Below are 19,858 nucleotides of genomic sequence, written 5' to 3'. Positions count from 1 at the left end.
GGCTCCGTTTTTCTGGTGGAAAAATCCCCCTTTCCGTTCTTTCTTTCCCTTCTTTTTCTTTGTTTTTCTTCCTCCCTCCCTCCCTTCCTTTTCTTTTCCTTCCTCCCACCCTTCCTGTTTGTTTCTTTTTCTTCCTCCCTCCCTCCCTTTTCTTTTCCTCCCTCCCTCTTTCTCTCTTTTCCTTCCTTTCTTTTCCTCCCTCCCTCCCTCTTTCTCTTTTTTCCTTCCTTCCTCCCTCCCTCCCTTTTCTTTTCCTCCCTCCCTCTTTCTCTCTTTTCCTTCCTTTCTTTTCCTCCCTCCCTCCCTCTTTCTCTTTTTTCCTCCCTCCCTCCCTCCCTTTTCTTTTCCTCCCTCCCTTTCTCTCTTTTCCTTCCTTTCTTTTCCTCCCTCCCTCCCTCTTTCTCTTTTTTCCTTCCTTCCTCCCTCCCTTTTCCTCCCTCCCTCCCTTCCTGTTTCTCTCTTTTCCTCCCTCCCTCCCTCCCTTTTCCTTCCTTCCTCCCTTCCTTCCTCTTTCTCTCTTTTCCTTCCTTTCTTCCTCCCTCCCTTCCTTCCTCTTTCTCTCTCTTTTTCCCTTCCTTCCTTCCTTCCTTCTACAAATAAGGCAGTAAATCCAGTGGCATCCAACACACCTTCCTCTTTCCCCAACAACAACCCTGTGAGGTGGGTTGGGCTGAGGAAGAGGGACTGGCCCAGGGTCATCCTGCCAGCTCTCATGGCTGACTTCCAGTTGGGTCCTTGGGGCTGCCCCACAGGGTGGGCAGTGGGGAAGGGGGCAGCCCCAGAGATGGCCTTGTGGAGGTCTCCCTGGGAAGGACCAGACCCAGCCTGCGCCCAGGCACAGACCGTCGCCCTGCAAGGGGGAGAGGGCACCACATGGTGTCTCTCAGCAAATCGGTCTCGATGGGTGAATTCAAGAGACGGAAGCCCACCTCTCCGGGACACGAGATCCTTTATTTAGGATTTGGGCAGAACACCGGGGCCTAGACCAGGGCTTCTTTCCTGGAAGGGAGGTTGAACTGGCAGCCATCAAAAAGTCCCTGCTTACGTTTTCAAACAGATGAATATCCTCTAAGAGGTGAGTTCGAGCCCTTCCCACGTCTGGCTGTCAGTCAAAGCTGGATGTCAGAACCCGCATTATTAAAGGGGCTTTTTCTAACTCTGGTTCTTCTGTTCTTCTGGATTCTGCCATACTCCTGGAAGGAAGGCGGGAAGATGCTGGGGGCTGCCTCTTTGTGACCGGATGGGTTTGCTTGGGACTCTCTTAACCTATCGATCCGAGCGGGAAACCCTCAGATCCTGCCTTCTATGCCTGCTGTCAACTTCTCCTAATAAAAGTTCCTTTTGGAAGAAACGGCTTCCAACGAGTTCTGCTTCCTTAGGATGAGGTTTTGAAGTGGGCCTGACATTAGACAGGATCTGTAGAAACAGCCCGGAAGGAAGACCCTTAACTGGGGGACTTGGCAAATCATGTCAGACAATGGAATAGAGAGAGAGGAGCCTGCAATGGGGGGGGGGAAACCTCCCGCCGGGCAGACCCCTGCAATTACTCAAGCTCTGGATCCCCGAGCTCCTCGGAGGAGGAAGTGGTCACAGAACGCCGCCACAAGCCCAAGTGGCCGATGGGCGTCGGAAAGAAGGAGGACTGGGAGAAGAAGGCCAGGAAAGTGACACTCAGACGGGGCAGTCATCAGCCAGGCTGGAAGGTGGAGATGGAGAGGTCCCTCCATTTTAGCAAAGACGAGGAGGACCGCCTGATGTACTCCAGCCGATTGTTGGAGCAGGCAATCGGCATGATGAAGTTAACACTCGACTCCATGAAGGAGGAGAAAGCTGAACCACACAGGGGCACCATTCACCTGGGCTCCACCGAGAAGACCGACGAAGGGGAAGCTGAGCCAGGGGTCCCGAACCCTTCCAAAGGCAACACCAAAACCACAGCTGCCGCGGCTGCCACAACTGCCTCTCACCAAGCAGCCACTGCAGACAGAGGGGAGACGACACAAGTGGAAGAAGAGGCACTGACCCATCCAGAAGCTCCCACTGCTGGATGTAAAGTACCGTGGAGAGCCACGGCCCCTGGGATTCTTCCTGACCCTGGTGCTAAATTACATGGAGGAATACAGCCGTGACATCCCAAGTGACCGAGCCAGGGTCTGCATCCTACAAGCCGCCCTGGATGGCATTGTGGTGGATTGGGTCGTAGACCTCCATGATGCAGATGCACCGGAGCTACTCCAATCAATTCATGGCTGTTCTCAGGCATCGCTTTGGGGACCCCTTGGCTGACCGGAAAGCCCGGGAGCGGATAAAGACAGTGAAACAAGGCAGACGACCGGTGGCAGAACACGCCCAGGAGTTCCAAGCCCTGGCCAGCAAGCTGAATTAGCCGGAGGACATCCTGCTCAGCCACTTCAAGGATGGGTTAAACTACAACCTCTACGACCTCGAGGAGACCCCCACCAGTTGCAAGACTGGTACGTCCTGGCTGAAGAAGCGGAGATCGACCTGGCCAAGAGACAACGCCGAGGGGGGAGATTGTGGGGGAGGTCACCATCGGAGCCGACCTGCGGATCAGCAAAGCAATCATCAGCAACCAAGAGAAACTCAGTATGTTTCAAATGCAGGAAAGAGGGACACCGCGCTGCCGAATGCCGCTCGCTCACCCCTACCCGAAAGCCTGACACAGCTCCAGCCGGAAGACCCAGGAAGACCCCAGCAAAGCCGAAAGAGACGGCCATGAAGGGCACGGAAGCCGTTGAGTTCCCTGCCTCAACCCAGCGAGAAAAGGAAACTTTGGCCAACCCAGGTGGAACATCCAACTCGTCAGACGACAACTCGGAGGTAAGTGGGCCCATTGCGCCCCTGGTAAGTGGGCCCATTGCGCCCCTCATCCGGACAGTAGGACTGTTGGCCCCTGGCATGCCCGGGGGAATAGAAGCCAGGACGCCAATTGACTTGTTGCACCCGCTGCCTCATAAGCCCGACGTTAATGGGGAACTTAGGAATTCCGGTGAGGAGGCTGAAGAAACTGATCTCCTTCGATCAATGAGATGGGTCCAGAGCAGGGGGGATGCCTGCCACGCTAGCCACACTGCAGGTTCAACTCACCCTAGGGCAAGGGTAGGCAACCTCGGCTCTTTCATGACTCATGGACTTCAACTCCCAGAATTCCTGAGTCAGCTATGCTGACTCAGGAATTCTGGGAGTTGAAGTCCTTGAGTCATGGAAGAGCCGAGGTTGCCTACCTCTGCGCTAGGGGACCACATAGAGACTATAACGTTTGTGGTGACCCCTGGCACGGAATGCCCCCAATTCTGGGCATGGCGTGGCTGACCAAGTGGAACCCGCCGGTGGACTGGAGAATGGTGGAACTCAGATTCCCAAAAGGGGAAACCGGCTGAAGCACCAGCCAAGCCCTGAAACGGTGCAGCCGCGCCGAGAAAGCTACAGTGTGTGTGTGTGTGTGGGGAGGGGGAAGGAACTACCAGGAGTACAGAGACCTGGCTGAAGTGCTCAGCGAGGAAAGGTCCGATGAACTGCCCCTCACCGGCCCACGGGCTGTGCGATAGAGATCCGACCGGGTGCGAAACACCCCAAGCTGGCTGAGGAATTCTGGGAGTTGAAGTCCACAAGTCTTAAAAGTTGCCAAGTTTGAAGACCCCTGAGCTAAGGGCAACAAAAGTTTGCTACCCAAATGGTTCAGAATTCTTATTTTGGCCTCACTTTCCTCAACCGACCAAGTAACTTCTCAAGAAGCATAATTCAAGGGAATTGTATGGATGGCGCGCGCGCGCGCACACACACACACCCTACACGTGTGTGCATGCGAACACAGCAAGAAACTTTGGCTGGGTCCAGCTTGGTGGACTCAACCTAGTGGTTCCATCCAGGAGTCCCCAATTTCCCCGAAGGAGTCTGCCCTCTTTAACTGGGGAAGGGGCTAAGACTTTGGAGAGGAAAAATGTATTTTACCATATTCCTGCACAGAGCCCAGGAATTGAAGGACACATACTGCATCCAGTTTTGGTCACCACGATGTAAAAAAGATGCAGAAACTCTAGAAAAAGTGCAGAGAAGACCAACAAAGATGATCAGGGGACTGGAGGCTAAAACATATAAGGAACGGCTGCTGGAATTGGGTCTGTCTAGTTTAACGAAGAGAAGGATGAGGGGGGACATGATAGCAGTCTTCCAGTATCTCAGGGGCTGCCCCAAAGAAGAGGGAGTCAAGCTATTCTCCAAAGCACCTGAAGGCAGGACAAGAAGCAACGGATGGAAACTAACCAAGGAGAGAAGCAACCTAGAACTAAGGAGAAACTTCCTGACAGTGAGAACAATCAACCAGTGGAACTACCTGCCTCCAGAAGTGGTGAATGCTCCAACACTGGAAGTTTTTAAGAACAGACTGGACAGCCATTGGTCTGAAATGGTATAGGGTTTCCTGCCTGAGCAGGGGGTTGGACTAGATGACCTCCAAGGTCCCTTCCAACGTATTATTATTATTATTATTATTATTATTATTATTATTATTATTATTATTATTATTATTATTATTATTATTATTATTATTATTATTATTATTATATAATTTGTACATGTGGACCCCAATCCTTCCACTCCTTTGCAGCCACAGGTGCCACAAAAGTGGACCCTTTCTTGGAGATTTGTGGTAAATAAGAAACTAGATTTTCTACGAGTAAATTGAAATAACAGACTACCTTGAACTACAACTTTACTGTTGTTTAACCCGTCACCTATTTTTTATTTCATATACATTTTGTAGGACAGGTCAAATAGACGTAGAAGCTTATAAATTTTGGATCAGTTTTGCGGGGGGGGGGGGGGGGAANTAGCTCAGCTCCAAGGAGGCCCTGATGCTGGGTGGGTCCTCCCGGATCGGACCGAAGCTCTGTGGAGGTCTCCAAATTAAACGGGGGTCTTTTCAGGAAGACTCTCAGGATTTCCCCCCTGAGACCCCCCCCAGGCCCTCCCACATCAACCTGGGTGCCCTGATAGGGGGAGGGTCTGAATCGGGACTTTTATAGGCGGTCCTTGACTTACAGCAGTTTGGTTAGTGACCGTTCTAAGTTACAACGAGAAGAGTGACTTCTAGGAGAGAGCGGAATAGAATACTGAACGTATGAATACAGAATACGTGACCACTTTTCACGTGGCCGGTGCGGTTGACCCACGGTCACGTAATCAGGAAGGAGGACCAGGATGAAAAAGACTCGGAAGCAGAGATGGGAAAAGAAGCTGCCAAACGTCGCCATCCTGTCCTGCTGGTGCCCGGCTGCCAGCCCCCCCCCCGAAGCGCTGGAGTGGAGAGCTGGCACAGTTTACCCTGCAATACCTTTTTGGGGGGAGGGGGTGTGTGTAGATACAACTTTGCAAAGTTTATTTACAAACTGTGGTGGAGACACGTGTGTGTGTGTGTGTATCAGGAAGGAGGGGGGGCAAAGTCCTGGACCCCCACCTTGGGGGTGAATTCCAGCATCTCCTAAGTTGGAAAGAAGCAACTTGGGGAGGGGTCAACAGCCTCTTCCCCCCTCTGGCGCGCTCCAACCACATTCAGTCCCAGCATTCTCGGGATTGCAGCCCCCAGTCCTGGGGGGGGGAGGGGGCAGAGGCCAGTGAAGATTCTGACAAGAAAAGTATGCAGGGGGTGGGGCCACCTGCCCCTCCGTCTGCCCCCAGGCTCGACCTGCTGGGGGGGTCTCAACCCCACGTCCTTCTCCCACAGCAGCGTGGGAGAATTCACCCCGCCAATTCCCGCAGCCGCTTCCGTGTGCAGCCGTGGTGGGGCAGGAAAAAGTCAAAAGGCCAGCGGTCCACGCGGGCACCCTTCCGCCTCCATGCCCGCTCGGAGGGGGCGCCCCCTGGCACAGTGGAGGCGTCAGGAAGGCAGCCCCAGCGCCCCTTCGCAGAGACTCCCAGGCCCAGCATCCTGTTCCAAGAAGCACAGCAGCCACGCACGTCTGCCTCTCTTTCCTGCCTGAGGTTATTTTGGGAGGGGGGCTTAAATGCAGAGGTGGTCGAAGGGGTGGGGTGCTGTTCACTACTGGCCGATCCTCTGCCGCCATCGCTTGCTTGGAGGGTTCCCCACATTCCGGCCTCGGGCCCCCACCGGGCCCCCCGAGCAGGGAGACAAAGCGCCCTCTCCCCCATCCGTGACAACTCTCGCCGTCCGTCTGCCGGAAGCGGCTCTCCTTGGGGCAGCCACCGGAGTGTGGCCCCTGGACCCTCAGGATGGACCCCATCTGCCGACTACTTCTTCCCCGCCGGGGGGCCTTCTTCGGAGGGGAGGGGCTCGGGCTCCCAGAGCAGGAACTCATGCAGGAGGGTGTTGACCGTCTCCGGACACTCCAGCATGACCATGTGGCTGCCCTCGTCTATCACCTTCAGGAAGGCCAGCAGCAGGATCTGGGGGCAAAGAGGGAAGGGGGGGTCAGAGACGGCCCCTGGGGGGGGCTTCAGGAGCACCCCAGCTGTGTATGGGGCTGCTCTCTGGGCGGCCTTTGCACCCTCCATTCTCGCTTTAAGTGCAGAGGACAACATCTCTGTGTGTGTGTGTGTTTCACTTGCGCCTTTGTGCAAACGCCAAGCACTACTGGTCCTGCCTGCAACAGCCCCCCCCCAAAGATCAGCAGCTGGGACCCCCTCCCGAGGCTGGCATGGGCCTCTCTGCCGCTCTGAGCTGATGCAGCTTTTCTGACCCTCAGCCTGAAAATCGTGACTAGCTGGCAATCTTGCCCCCCCCAGTGAGACCTTAAATCAAATTTTAACGGGGGGGGGGAGCAGATTGGGGAGAGCTGTTGTGCTTCCCACAGAAATTGTGCAGACTGGACAAACTTTGCCTCCACCGAGTCCAACATGGCGCTGAGTCCCCCTCCTGGCCCCCCTCCCTCCCCCATGTTGGCAAACCTGGGTGCAATCAGGTGACCAGCATCTCCGGCATCCTTGCAAGCCCCTCCCTCCCTCCCTTGTGGGTCCCTCCCTGATCTTTGTCAAGCCAGCCTTGTTTCATCTGGGCACATCTGCCTGAAGGCCCCCCTCGCCCCCCACGTGCATCCTCCAAAGGATGGGGATGGCCCCCCCATTGTGGTTGAAGAGAAGCCAGCCAGGGCTCCCGGGGGGGGGCAGGGGAGAGGGGCCCTACCTCCGCCATGCGCTGGTCCTCCTCCACGGGCACAAACTTGTCGTGCATGCCGTGCACCAGCAGCGTGGGCACGGTCAGCTCGGCGTGGTAGACTTCGTCCCCCTCCGGCCAGTACTGCCCGCTCATCATGGCCCGCAGGACGAAGGAGGAGACGTTGAAGGCATTGCCCTCCTTCAGCAACTGCTTCTCCTTGGCGCCCTGGCGGGCGAAGCCGGCTCTGCCAGGGCAAAGGGCACCGGGTCAGCACGGTGGGTGGGCGGGTGGGGCGGAGACCCTGCAATTCGTGGCTGTGCCAAGGCAAAACAGGACCCCAGCCCACCCAGGAGAAGATTGAGGGGCATTGGGGGGTTAAATCTGAGCCCCTAAATAGATGGGTAGGGCCTGGGGGTACACCATCTTCAGGGGAGCCACGCATGGCCCATGGGGAGGCCTGCCCCCCAGCCCCTCCCACTTCCTCACTTGAGGAAGCTCCAGGCCAGGCAGGGCGGGAGGGTGCCCGGGAATAAGAGCCCCCGTCACCTTCAGGAGAGACACGCATGGCCAGTGGGCAGCCCAGTTGTGGCAGGGGAGGTCTGCCCCCTCCCTCCCCCATCTCCCCCCCTCCCCGGGAGGCTCACTTGAGGAAGCTCCAGGCCAGGCAGGGCGAGAGGCAGCGCAGCAGGCAGGGGGGCATGTTGAAGATGGAGCATAGGCTGGGCTCCAGGGCGGTGGGCCCCCCTCCGTTGATCATGACCACCTTGTGGACCAGATCCGGGTATTCGTGGGCCAGGAAGGTGCAGAAGGAGACCCTAAGAGGGAGGAGGACAAGCAGGGTGATCAGGCACCGCAAAGGGGGCCTCTCTGCCCCCCCGGAGAAGCGCTGAGCCTCCACGCTCAGAAGCATCTGATCAACATTTGGGCGCTTGTCAGCCGGCATCTATTTCTATGAGGGTCGCAGCATCCTGGGTTCACAGGATCTCCACTGGCGACCTCCCTGGCTAGCTTCTGACAAGCAAAGTCAGTGGGGGAAGCTGGAGTCACTTAACGACTGCGTGATTCACTTAGCAACCGCAGTGACTTGCTTAACAACCACAGCAAAAAAACGCCATTGTAAAATCAGAGGTAACGCACTACATCATCTTGCTTAATGATGTAATTTGTGGTCCCGGTTGTGGTCGTAACTTGAGGATGGCCCGCCTCTAGGAAATCACCAGGAGAGACCACCCTCCCCTTCCCCTCTTACCCATACGAGTGTCCGACCAGGATGTTCCTTTTCTTGGCGTATCGCTTGAACAGGCTGCGCATGTCTTCCGCCAGGGCGTAGAAGGTGTAGGCGGCCGCGATCTGGGGGGCAGAGCTGGCCCCGTGCCCAGCCAGGTCGGGGGCCACCACCTCGTAGCCCAGCTGGGTGAAGAAGTCCACCTGCTCCTTCCAGATGTCCGAAGAGCCGCCCACCCCGTGGATGAAGAACAGCACCACGTCCCGGTGGATCCCCTTGCAGCTGCTGATGTACTTGGTGCAGTCAATGTGGACCACTCTTTTGGGCTTTTGCCGGCGGCGTTTGAGCGCCGTGCCCCCACTGGCTGTGGGCATCGTGGCTGGATTCGCATCTGAGACCTCTGCCTCCACCATGCTCTGGGCCTCGGTGCCGTTCTGGCCTTGCGGGACGTCGGGCTGCTGCCCTGCCTCACCCAGGTTCTCGATGACCATCTGCCCGTTGCGGTACACGGCGATCCGGCGTTTGCAGTGCACGGCGCCCGTCTTCTGGGGCTCCTCTTCCTCCTCCTTCTCCTCCGTGCTGGGGGGGTGGGAGGGGGCGACGTGCTTCACCCGCAGGACCCGCCCAGGCTTCACCTCCACAAAGCTGTAGCCGTTGCTGGACTCGACCGGCTCCAGGGGCCCCACGACATTGGGCACCTTGCCCAGAAGGCAGCAGAGAAGCCCGTCAGCGATGCTGGTCAACATGGCGACACCTGGGAGGGCGTGGAAGGAAGGGGTCAGGCAGCTTTTCATGAGGGGCAGCGCGTTCCAAAGCAGACACCCGGCACCCCTGGCAGAGAGGCTACTGATGCCACCGTTAGGGCAGTCAGTGGCAGAAAGAGAGACACTCCCAGTAAAGGAGAATCTTTGTAGCTCAGGGTTGAAACGAGGGGTCCCTGGGGGTCTCTGAGCTGGGTTGTTTTCTTGCAGACCTTTCATGACCCAGCTAGGTAACACCATCAGTGCTGGTAAGGAGTGGTGTTACATAAACAAAACCCTGATGGTGTTGGGTAATGAGACGTCTGCAAGAAAACAACCCAGTTCAGAGAACACCAACGACCCCCAAGTACAGACTGGGTGAGACCCGGCTTAAAAACAGCGACTGTGAGAGGGACCTTGGAGTCCTAGTGGACGATCCCTTGACCAGGAGCCAGCCGTGTGCAGCCGCCGCCAAAAAAAAGCTAATACAATCCTGGGTTGTAGAAACAGAGGCATAGAATCAAGATCACACAAAGTATTAGTACCACTTTACAAGGCCCTAGTGAGGCCACACCTGGAGTACCTGCATCCAGTTTTGGTCATCGTATCACAAAAAAGATGTTGAGAGTTTAGAAAAAAATTCAGAGAAGAGCAACTAAGAGGATCCAAGGCCTGGAGACTAAAACATACGAAGAACGGCACATGGATATCTCTCTCTCTCTCTCTCTCTCTCTCTCTCTCTCTCTCTCTCTCTCTCTCTCTCTCTCTCTCTCTTCTCTTTTTCTCTTTCTGTCTCTTTCTGACTCTTTTTTCTCTTTCCGTTCTCTCTCTCTCTCTCTCCACATTCTTTTTCTTTGTCTCTTTCTGACTCTCTTTGTCTCTTTCTGACTCTTTTTCTCTCTTTCCGTTCTCTCTCTTCTCTCTCTCCATTCTCTTTTTCTCTTTCTGTCTCTTTCTGACTCTTTTTCTCTCTTTCTGTTTTCTCTCTCTCTCCCTCCATTTTCTCTTTCTGTCTCTTTCTGACTCTTTTTTCTCTCTTTCCGTTCTCTCTCTCTCTTCTCTCTCTCTCTCCATTCTTTTTCTCTTTCTGTCTCTTTCTGACTCTTTTTCTCTCTTTCCGTTCTCTCTCTCTCTCTTCTCTCTCTCCATTCTTTTTCTCTTTCTGTCTCTTTCTGACTCTTTTTCTCTTTCTGTTTTCTCTCTCTCTCCCTCCATTTTCTCTTTCTGTCTCTTTCTGACTCTTTTTTCTCTCTTTCCGTTCTCTCTCTCTCTTCTCTCTCTCTCTCCATTCTTTTTCTCTTTCTGTCTCTTTCTGACTCTCTTTTTCTCTTTCTGTTCTCTCTCTCTCTCTCTCTCTCTCTCTCTCTCTCTTTCTCACTCACTCACTCTTTGATTTTCTTTTCTTTCTCTCTCTCCCCCCATTTTTTTCTTCTTTCTCTCTCTTTCTCTTTCTGTTTCCTTCCTTTCCTTTCTCTTTCTCTCCCCAAGGAGAGATTTAACCTAGAAATAAGGAGAAAATTTCCTGACACTGAGAACAATCCACCAACGGAACAGAAGTTGACTTCAGAAGTTGTGGGAGCTCCATCACTGGAGGCTTTCAAGACTAGGCTAGACTGCCATCTGAAGACATAGGGCAGGGGTTGGACTAGAATCACTAGATGACCTACAAAGTCCCGACTCTGTTATTCTGATTCTTTCTCTTCTTTTCTATCTCTCTTCCTCCACTCTCTTTCTTTCTTTTTCTTTCTCTCTCTCTCTGCTGCTCTTTGTTTTAATCTAAAAAAACCTGAGATAGTGGCCTGAGTGAATTGTCAATGGAGTGGGCGGTGAAGGGGCAGGGTTGCTGTGGGGGGCCTGGACCTCCTTCCCTGCTCATGCACCTACTTCTTGACCCTTTGTAACTGACGCTTTGTGTGTCCAGCAGACTCCAAGGCTAGGTTTCACTACACTGTTTCAGGCGGGGTGTGTGTGTGTCTCTCTCTTTCTGGGGGAGGGACACCTACTGTCACAATGCCCACCTGGTGACACAGGTGGGCATCCATCCAGGCTGGGCCATCAGAGGGGGGGTCATCAGCACAGAGTTTAAGCCCCCAAGGACATCCGCAGCCCTAGAATTGGTCCGCAGAACTGGATGGATGTCTGGATCTTTCCCTTAAATCCACTCCTGGTTCTCCTACTTAAATCACGGGAGGGAAAGTGGCTTTCGTTTAAGACCACCTGGATCCAGAACACCTTCGCCAGTGGATTGAGACTCACCCAGAAAATGAAGAATAGAACAGAACAGAACAGAACAGAATAGAATATAGCAGAATAGAGCAGAGCAGAATAGAATAGAACAGAACAGAATAGAATAGAGCAGAGCAGAGCAGAATAGAACAGAACAGAACAGAACAGAACAGAATAGAATAGAGCAGAATAGAGCAGAGCAGAACAGAGCAGAGCAGAGCAGAACAGAACAGAACAGAACAGAATAGAACAGAATAGAACAGAACAGAACATCATGTGTTGCTTTTAGGAGCTCTCCAAATTGGAGAAGAAGCGAACCAGAAGTTCTATCAGGGTGGGGTCTGCAACCCACCTCCCCATCTCTCTGCTTGGAAAGTTTAGGGCAGGGGAGTCCAGCCTTAGCAACTTTCAGACTTCTGGGCTTCAGCTCCCCAAATTCCCAGCTGGAATTCTTGAATAATAACAATAATAATAATAATAATAATAATAATAATAATAATAATAATAATATAGAATAGAATAATAGAACAGAATAGAACAGAATAGGACAGAGTTGGAAGGGATCCTGGAGGTCTTCTAGTCCAGCCCCCCGCTCAAGCAGGGGAACCTATACCATCTCAGACTAATGACTGTCTAGCCTCTTCTTAAAATCTCCGGTGATGGAGCACACACAACTTCTGGTGGCAAGCTGTTCCACTGGTTAATTGTCCTCACTGTCAGGAAGTTTCTCCTTAATTCCAGGTTGCTTCTCTCTTTGGTCAGTTTCCAACCGTTGTTTCTTGTCCTGCCCTCTGGTGCTTTGGAGAATAACGTGGCCCCCTCCTCTTCTTTGTGGCAGCCCCTCAAATATCGGAAAACTGCTATCATGTCTCCACTATTTCTTCTTTTCTCTAGACTAGCCGAACCCAAGTTCCGCAGCCATATTGTGGTGACCAGAACTGGATGCTGTGTTCCAGCTGTGGTGTGGTCTTACCAAGGTCTTGTAAAGTGGTAGTAACATTTCACTAAAAGGTCCACATGTTCAATTTTCTGCAGAGTTTTAACCCACAGAAGAAGGTGGACTGTATTCGAAAGAGCGGCCTTGGTCTTTCAAAGGCAGATGGACTGCTGACTCTTGCCTTGGTGGATCTGTTCTCCAGTCAGAGCTGAAGAAGCTTCTTGGATGAGAAGCGAAATGTCTTCAAACAATGCTCTTCTCCTTCACCCCTTCGCCCTTTCCAAACCAGCCGCCCGTCTAACCTTCGATCCATCCAACAGGTGCCAGGTTGAGCGGGATTTCGTGGGAGCTGCCACGGGAGGGAATTCAGAGTGGGCAACATGGCTGCCCGTCGCCTCGGCCTCTCCAAGCCCGTCTCCCGTCTGGGGCACCTTCTGAACCCAGTGGAGAACAGAATGAACCTTCCAGAATGGCAGGAGACCATCATTAAAAGAAAACGGAGGGGAAGAGGAAGGGGGAGGATGCTGGTAACCATGGAGACCAGGGCAGGCTTGGGTACCGCTCTGGCGGATTGGAAGGAAGAAGTTGCCGATTGCATAACCACCAGCAGCCGGTTGAGTCAGGAAGGGGGTGGGTTGCATAAGTCTCCCTCCCCCTCCTTTTAGAGGGAGGGGGCTTCAGACCCCATAGAGGAAAAACCCAGAGACTCTGTGGGGTCCTTGATGCTCTCTGAGCTGGGTTGTTTGCTGGCAGACATTTCATTGTGTTTCATTCAGGTAACCTCATCAATGCCAGATGGGTCATGAAACATCTGCAAAAAACCCACCAAGCTCATAAAGTACCAAGAACCCACAGCTCTCCTCGTCTTCCTCCTCCCCCTCCCTCCTCCTCCTCCTCCTCCTCCTCTCCACAAACCACCCTCCCTTCTAGCACTGATGATGTTACCTAGCTGGGTCATGAAACATGTAAAAAAGATGTTGAGACTCTAGCAAGAGTACAGAGAAGAGCAACAAAGATGATCAGGGGACTGGAGGCTAAAACATATAAGGAACGGTTGCTGGAATTGGGTCTGTCTAGTGTAATGAAGAGAAGGACGAGGGGGGACAGGATAGCAGCCTCCCAGTATCTGAGGGTCTGCCCCAAAGAAGAGGGAGTCAACCTATTTTCCAAAGCTCCTGAAGGCAGGACAAGAAGCAATGGAGGGAAACTAATCAAGGAGAGAAGCAACCTGGAACTAAGGAGAAACTTCTTGACAGTTAGAACAATTAATCCATGGAACTACCTGCCTCCAGAAGCGGTGAATGCTCCAACACTGGAAGTTTTTAAGAAGAGACTGGACAGCCATTTGTCTGAAATGGTATAGGGTTTCCTGCCTGAGCAGGGGGTTGGACTAGATGACCTCCAAGATACCTTCCAACTTTATTATTACTATTGTTGTTGTTGTTCTTCTTCTTCTTCTTTATTATTATTATTATTATTATTATTATTATTATTATTATTATTATTATTACTACTACTACTACTACTACTACTACTACTATTATTTGCAAGAAAACCACTAAACTCAGAGATCACCAAAGACCCCACAGTCCTCCTCCTCCTCCTCTCCACAGACCCTATTCCCTTCTAGCACTGATGATGTTACCTAGTTGTGTAATGAGACGTCTGCAAGAAAACAGCCAAGCTCAGAGAGCACCAAGGACTCCACAGTCCTCCCCCTCGTCCTCCTCCCCTCCCTCCTCTTCCTCTCCACAAACCTTTCTCCCTTCTAGCACTGATGATGTTACCTAGCTGGGTCCTGAAACGTCTGCAAGAAAGCCACCCAGCTCAGAGAGCACCAGGGACTCAGCAGTTCAACCTTGAGCCACGAGGATTCTCCTGTCTTAAGAGACTCGCCCTAATTAAGAAGCAAATGCCAGTATCTTAAATGCCCCCTCCTGCCTCGGGGCCGCAGTCTCAGCTCCAGAGAGGATAATAATAATGATAAAGTTGGAAGGGACCTCGGAGGTCATCTAGTCCAACCTCCTGCTCAGGCAGGAAACCCTATATCATTTCGGACAAATGGCCGTCCAGTCTCTTCTTAAAAACTTCCAGTGTTGGAGCATTCACCGCTTCTGGAGGCAGGTTGTTCCACTGGTTAATTGTTCTAACGTGTCAGGAAGTTTCTCCTCAGTTCTAGGTTGCTTCTCTCTTTGGTTAGCTTCCACCCGTTGCTTCTTGTCTTTTACCTTCAGGCGCTTTGGAGGATAGCTTGACTCCCTCTTCTTTGGGGCAGCCCCTGAGATATTGGAACAGTGCTATCATGTCCCCCCTCGTCCTTCTCTTCGTTAAACTAGACAGACCCAATTCCAGCAACCGTTCCTTATATGCTTTAGCCTCCAGTCCCCTAATCATCTTTGTTGCTCTTCTCTGCACTCTTTCTAGAGTCTCAGCATCTTTTTTACATCGTGGTGACCAAAACTGGATGCAGGATTCCAAGTGTGGCCTTACCAAGGCCTTGTAAAGTGGTATTAACACTTCACGTGATCTTGATTCTATCCCTCTGTTAATGCAGCCTAGCACTGTGTTGGCTTTTTTGGCAGCTGCAGCACACGGCTGGCTCACATTTAAATGATTGTCCACTAGGACTCAACTCAGGAGGGTCTCTGAGTTGAGGTCATCTTGGGCTGGTGGGTCTGGGGAGCTGAAGTCCAGCTCTTTTGGAGAGAGGTGAGGACGCGATTGCGCTGAGGAAGGCCCCGTCTTTCTTCCTCCGTGCATCAGGGTTCACAGGGCCTTTGAGGTCCTTCACCATGTGCAGCCTGGAGGGGAGACCCCACCCTGCCTCTCCTCCTGGAGGCCATCCCAACGGTCTCCCAGACGCCGGATTGCTCCCCCAGTGACCCAAATGGGAACAGAAGCAGTCCCATTTCCTTACGCCTCTCCAGTCCTGGAAGGGGGCTGCAGCAGCTGAGCAGCTTCCAGGTTAGGACCCCCACCCTGCAGATTTTGGCAAGAGGGTCTACTTTCCATCATCCCTCCAGGTTTTTCCCTCCCCTTCATCTTTCTACCAAACAGCAAATGAAACTTTTGTGTCAGCAAAAGGAACCAGAACAGAAGCAGCAAGCTCTGGATCTCCCATGATGCTTTTGGTTGGTTTTTTTTGGGGGGGGGGGGGAAACATCAGCAATAATGATTCTCTCCTTCTTTCTATCCCCCCTTCCTTTCTCCTCCTGACCCCTCAAATATACGGATGGTCGTGCGCAAGTTTGCAGAAGTTTCACACACCTGCAAATCAATTTTTTTTTAAAAAAAGAACCGTTGTTTGGGGAAGGATAGTGATTTTATTTATTTATATATTTTTTTGCCATTTTGAGATTTGCTCTGGGCCTCCCTCCAGAGGTTAGCTTTTTCTGCAACTGAGCAATATCCCATTTCAATGCAGATGCCAAAGGAAGAGAAACGGCCCACAATGCAGCAGCCATCGGCCTTTTAGCAGATGTTTTCCAAACACTGGCTGCCTGGGGACGAGAAATGGCCTCCAACTGGTATCATGAAACTGGTAATTAAGTGCCAATAATCGCCTGCATTGTTGTTACACAACACAGGAAGATGGATCCAACCGCTTCAAATTAGGTGGACGGAGTTAGCAAAGCATGGGGCTTCCTTATAGAATTTAATAAGTACCCCTTTATAAAACCTTAGTAAGGCCACACTTGCAATTCTGCAATTTAATTTAATTTGATTTTAGAATAGATATTTATTGTGATTTTTATTATCGCCTGTTCACCGCCCTGAGTCCCGTAAGGGAGATAGGGCGGTATACAAATCTAAATAAACATAAAACATAAACATCCAGTTTTGATCTCCACAATATAAAAAAAAGATGTTAAAGCTCCAGAAAGGGTGCAGAGAAGAGCAAAAGAGAGGGACTACAGACCAAAACTTATAAAGGACGATTGCAGGAATTGGATATGTCTAATCCAGAGAAAAGAAGGACCAGGGGGGACATGATAGCATTATTCCAGTATCTCAGGGGCTGCCCCAAAGAAGAGGGAGTCAAGCTATTTTCCAAGGCGCCTGAAGGCAGGACAAGAAGCAACGGATGGAAACTGATCAAGGAGAGAAGCAACCTGGAACTAAGGAGAAACTTCCTGACTGTTAGAACAATTAATCAGTGGAACAATCTGCCTCCAGAAGTGGTGAATGCTCCAACAGTGGAGGTTTTTAAGAAGAGGCTGGACAGCCATTTGTCTGAAATGGTGTAGGGTTTCCTGCCTGAGCAGGGGGTTGGACTCGATGACCTCCAAGGTCCCTTCCAACTTGATGATGATGATGATGATGATGATGATGAAGAAGAAGAAGAAGAAGAAGAAGAAGAAGAAGAAGAAGAAGAAGAAGAAGAAGAAGAAGAAGAAGAAGAAGAAGAAGAAGAAGAAGAAGAAGAAGAAGAAGAAGAAGAAGAAGAAGAAGAAGAAGAAGAAGAAGAAGAAGAAGAAGTAACGTGCTTGCTTCGGCAGCACATATACTAAAATTGGAACGATACAGAGAAGAAGAAGTAACGTGGGGCACAAGGACATTTTCACCCAGGAAACCCCGTTGGTGGAGCTTTGCTCTTCCCAGAGCCTGTGGCAGCCCTTTCAAGGACTAAATTCAGGAGCCGGATTGAAGCCGCTGCAATTACAGTGGTTGGATTGATCCAGCCTCCTCCGCTCGTCCAGGTATCGATTTGGGGGCTGGCACGGCGGAATCCAAAACGTTAAATAAATCATGCAGCTTTGCCACCGGGCGAGGAATCTGTGCTAAAAAGCCTCCGAGGAAGGTGAAATCCTCCTTGGGTGGCTTGCCGGTCACACACTCCTCAGCCACACACACACACAATGTCCTCAGCACCTTTGCAAACCACAGCCTGTTTTCAACAGTCTGACTGGAAGCACGCTCGGAGGGAGTTTTCTGCATCGGAGATCACAGATTCACCGTTTCGGTCCGTTAAGAGAAATGTCCTAAAACAGGGATATCCGTCGTTCGCCACTTTAAGTTGTGGACTTCAACTCCCAGAATTCCTGAGCCAGCATGGGGGAACTATGGCCCCCTCATGACTGGTGGACTTCAACTCCCAGAATTCCTCAGCCAGCATGGCTCAGCTTGGAAACCTCTCCTTTTCCCCTCAGCATGGCTGGCTCAGGAATTCTGGGAGTTGAAGTCCACCAGTCATAAAAGAGCCAAGGTTGCCTACCCCTGGCCTAAACCTAGGCCGCTTTATGACTCGTGGACTTCAACTCCCAGAATTCCTGAGCCAGCATGGGGGAACTATGGCCCCTTCATGACTTGTGGACTTCAATTCCCAGAATTCCTGAGCCAGCATGGCTCAGCTTGGAAACCTCTCCTTTTCCCCTCAGCATGGCTGGCTCAGGAATTCTGGGAGTTGAAGTCCATGCGTCATAAAAGAGCCAAGGTTGCCTACCTCTGTGGCCTGGACCAAGGAGAGGTGAGGTCCATCCTTAGGGAAAAAAACGTGTTTAAGGCAGGATTACCTGCCAGGGCTGGTTCTCATCCAATGGCATGAATGGGTGCTATTCGGCTACAGGAGATCAAGATCACGCGAAGTCTTAGTCCCGCTTTATAAAACCCTAGTAAGGCCACACCTGGAATACCTGCATCCAGTTTTGGTCACCCCATTACAAAAAAGATGTCGAGACTTTGGAAAAAGTTCAGAGAAGAGCAACTAAGAGGACCCAAGGAGGCTGGAGACTAAAACATACGAAGAACGGCTGCGGGACTTGGGTTTGGCTAGTCTAGAGAAAAGAAGAAATAGTGGAGACATGATAGCAGTATTCCGATATTTGAGGGGCTGCCACAAAGAAGAGGGGGGTCACATTATTCTCCAAAGCACCAGAGAGCAGGACAAGAAACAACGGTTGGAAACTGACCAAAGAGAGAAGCAACCTGGAATTAAGGAGAAAGTTCCTAACAGTGAGGACAATTAACCAGTGGAACAGCTGGCCACCAGAAATTGTGGGTGCTTCCTCACTGGAAGAGAGTAGACAACCACTTGTCTGAAATAGAATAGGGTCTCCTGCCTGAGCAGGGGGTTGGACTAGAAGACCTCCAAGGCCCCTTCCAGCTCTATTCTGATTGATTGACAAGACTGATTGAAAATGCGAGCCCGTCTTTGTGACCTTTGAGGTGGCCCTAATGGCACAAGTGTCCCAACATGGCTTTAACGCAGGGAGGTCCAGCTTTGGCTCACTGTCACTGCCAGTGTTTGAAAAATATGAATTCAGGGTAAGTTAACAGGATAACAGAGTTGGAAGGGGCCTCGAAGGTCTTCTAGTCCAACCCCCTGCTTAGGCAGGAAACCCTATATTATTCCGGACCAATGGCTGTCCAGTCTCTTCTTAAAAGCCTCCCGTGATGGGGCACCTACAACTTCTGGTGGCAAGCCGTTCCACGGATTAATTGTCCTTGCTGTCAGGAAGTTTCTCCTTAATTCCAGGTTGCTTCTCTCTGCGATTAGTTCCCATCCGGTGCTTCTTCTCCTGCCTTCGGGTTTTCCCTTGAAATGCCCAGTCAAATTCCGACTCCAGAGCCTTGCGTGTGTGTGCAACGTCCCTGCCCCCCCCCCCCCGTTTTCCCCTCTCTCGGATGCCGGTTGGAGCAACCAAGGAAACCGTTTTTCCCTGACCTAGATTTTCGGAGAGAATGCTGGCTTTATGTAACTGAATGTCAGCTGGAGGGGAGGGAGGTGTGAACAAAGAGGCAGAGGCAGAATCGGCTTGCGGGACCTGCGGCCCTCCAGAGGGGGTGTGCTTTGTGTTTGTGTGTCTTTTCCTCACCTCACCTAATAAAAGCATCCCTCCCCTCCCAAAAGAAGCACCTTGGGGCCTTCCCAGCAGGCGTGGAGAGCAGGTGGGGCCTCCCTCCTTCTCCGGCTTTTGCTTTTGCCAGCGCTTCCTGTACAGTGACCGTCAGCTGGCAAGGGCACTGCAGGGCCAGAGGGGGGGGGCTCTCCTGCCCATTAGCAGAGGTCAGTCTGATCCCCACCCTGGAGGACCGGACCGTCCCCCCCCCAAAACCCTCTCCAGCAGCTGGGAGGGGGGAGCGGATGGTTCCTCTCTCCTGGACTGGCATCTGCCCTGCCTTGTCCTGCTGCCTGCCCTGGAGGAGATGCAGGTATGAGAGAGAGAAAGAGAAAGAGAAGGAGAGAGGGAGGGAGAGAGGGAGAAAGAGAGAGAGAGAGAGGGGAGGGGGGGAGAGAGAGGGAGAGAGGGAGAAAGGGAGGGAGGGAGAGAGAGAGAAAGAGAAGGAGGGAGGGAGAGAGAGAGGGAGAAAGAGAGAGAGACAGAGAGAGAGGGAGAAAGGGGAGAGAGGGAGAAGGAGAGAGGGAGAAAGAGAGAGAGAGAGGGAGAGAGAGAGAAAGAGAGGGAGGGAGAGAGAGAGAAAGAGAGAGAGGGAGGGAGAAAGAGAGACAGAGAGGGAGGGAGAGAGAGAGAGGGAGAAAGAGAGAGAGACAGAGAGAGGAAGGGAGAGAGAGAGAAAGAGAGAGAGGGAGGGAAGAGAGGGATAAAAGAGAGAGGGATGGAGGGAGAGAGAGAGAAAGAGAAATGAAAGGAGGGAGA

At 52.1% G+C, this 19,858-nt stretch overlaps 1 protein-coding gene across 1 annotated transcript; it reads right to left on the bottom strand.

Moving 5' to 3' along the window:
* Positions 1–6,267: 6,267 nt before the first annotated feature.
* Positions 6,268–9,103, bottom strand: ABHD8 (abhydrolase domain containing 8). The gene is made up of 4 exons (XM_015826737.1): positions 8,382–9,103; positions 7,777–7,947; positions 7,160–7,376; positions 6,268–6,423 (listed from the first exon to the last, which is right to left on the bottom strand). The coding sequence occupies exons 1-4, from the start codon at positions 9,101–9,103 to the stop codon at positions 6,268–6,270; spliced, it is 1,266 nt and encodes a 421-aa protein (XP_015682223.1).
* Between the last annotated feature and the right edge of the window lie 10,755 nt (positions 9,104–19,858).

The sequence above is a fragment of the Protobothrops mucrosquamatus genome, unplaced genomic scaffold (genome assembly GCF_001527695.2).
Source record: "Protobothrops mucrosquamatus isolate PMUCROS unplaced genomic scaffold, P.Mucros_1.0 scaffold3262, whole genome shotgun sequence".
In the NCBI taxonomy this organism is placed as follows: domain Eukaryota; kingdom Metazoa; phylum Chordata; class Lepidosauria; order Squamata; family Viperidae; genus Protobothrops; species Protobothrops mucrosquamatus.
This window is presented reverse-complemented; position numbering and strand designations above follow the sequence as displayed.

What these genes read in the sequence shown, in the direction of transcription:
- ABHD8 (XM_015826737.1), bottom strand. Translation starts at nt 9,103, where the DNA reads ATGTTGACCAGCATCGCTGACGGGCTTCTCTGCTGCCTTCTGGGCAAG. An exon ending in CTGGTCGGACACTCGTATGG is followed by an intron (nt 7,948 to 8,381) that starts GTAAGAGGGGAA and finishes CCTCCCTCTTAG; the next exon opens with GGTCTCCTTCTGCACCTTCC. An exon ending in CTGGCCTGGAGCTTCCTCAA is followed by an intron (nt 7,377 to 7,776) that starts GTGAGCCTCCCG and finishes TTGCCCTGGCAG; the next exon opens with AGCCGGCTTCGCCCGCCAGG.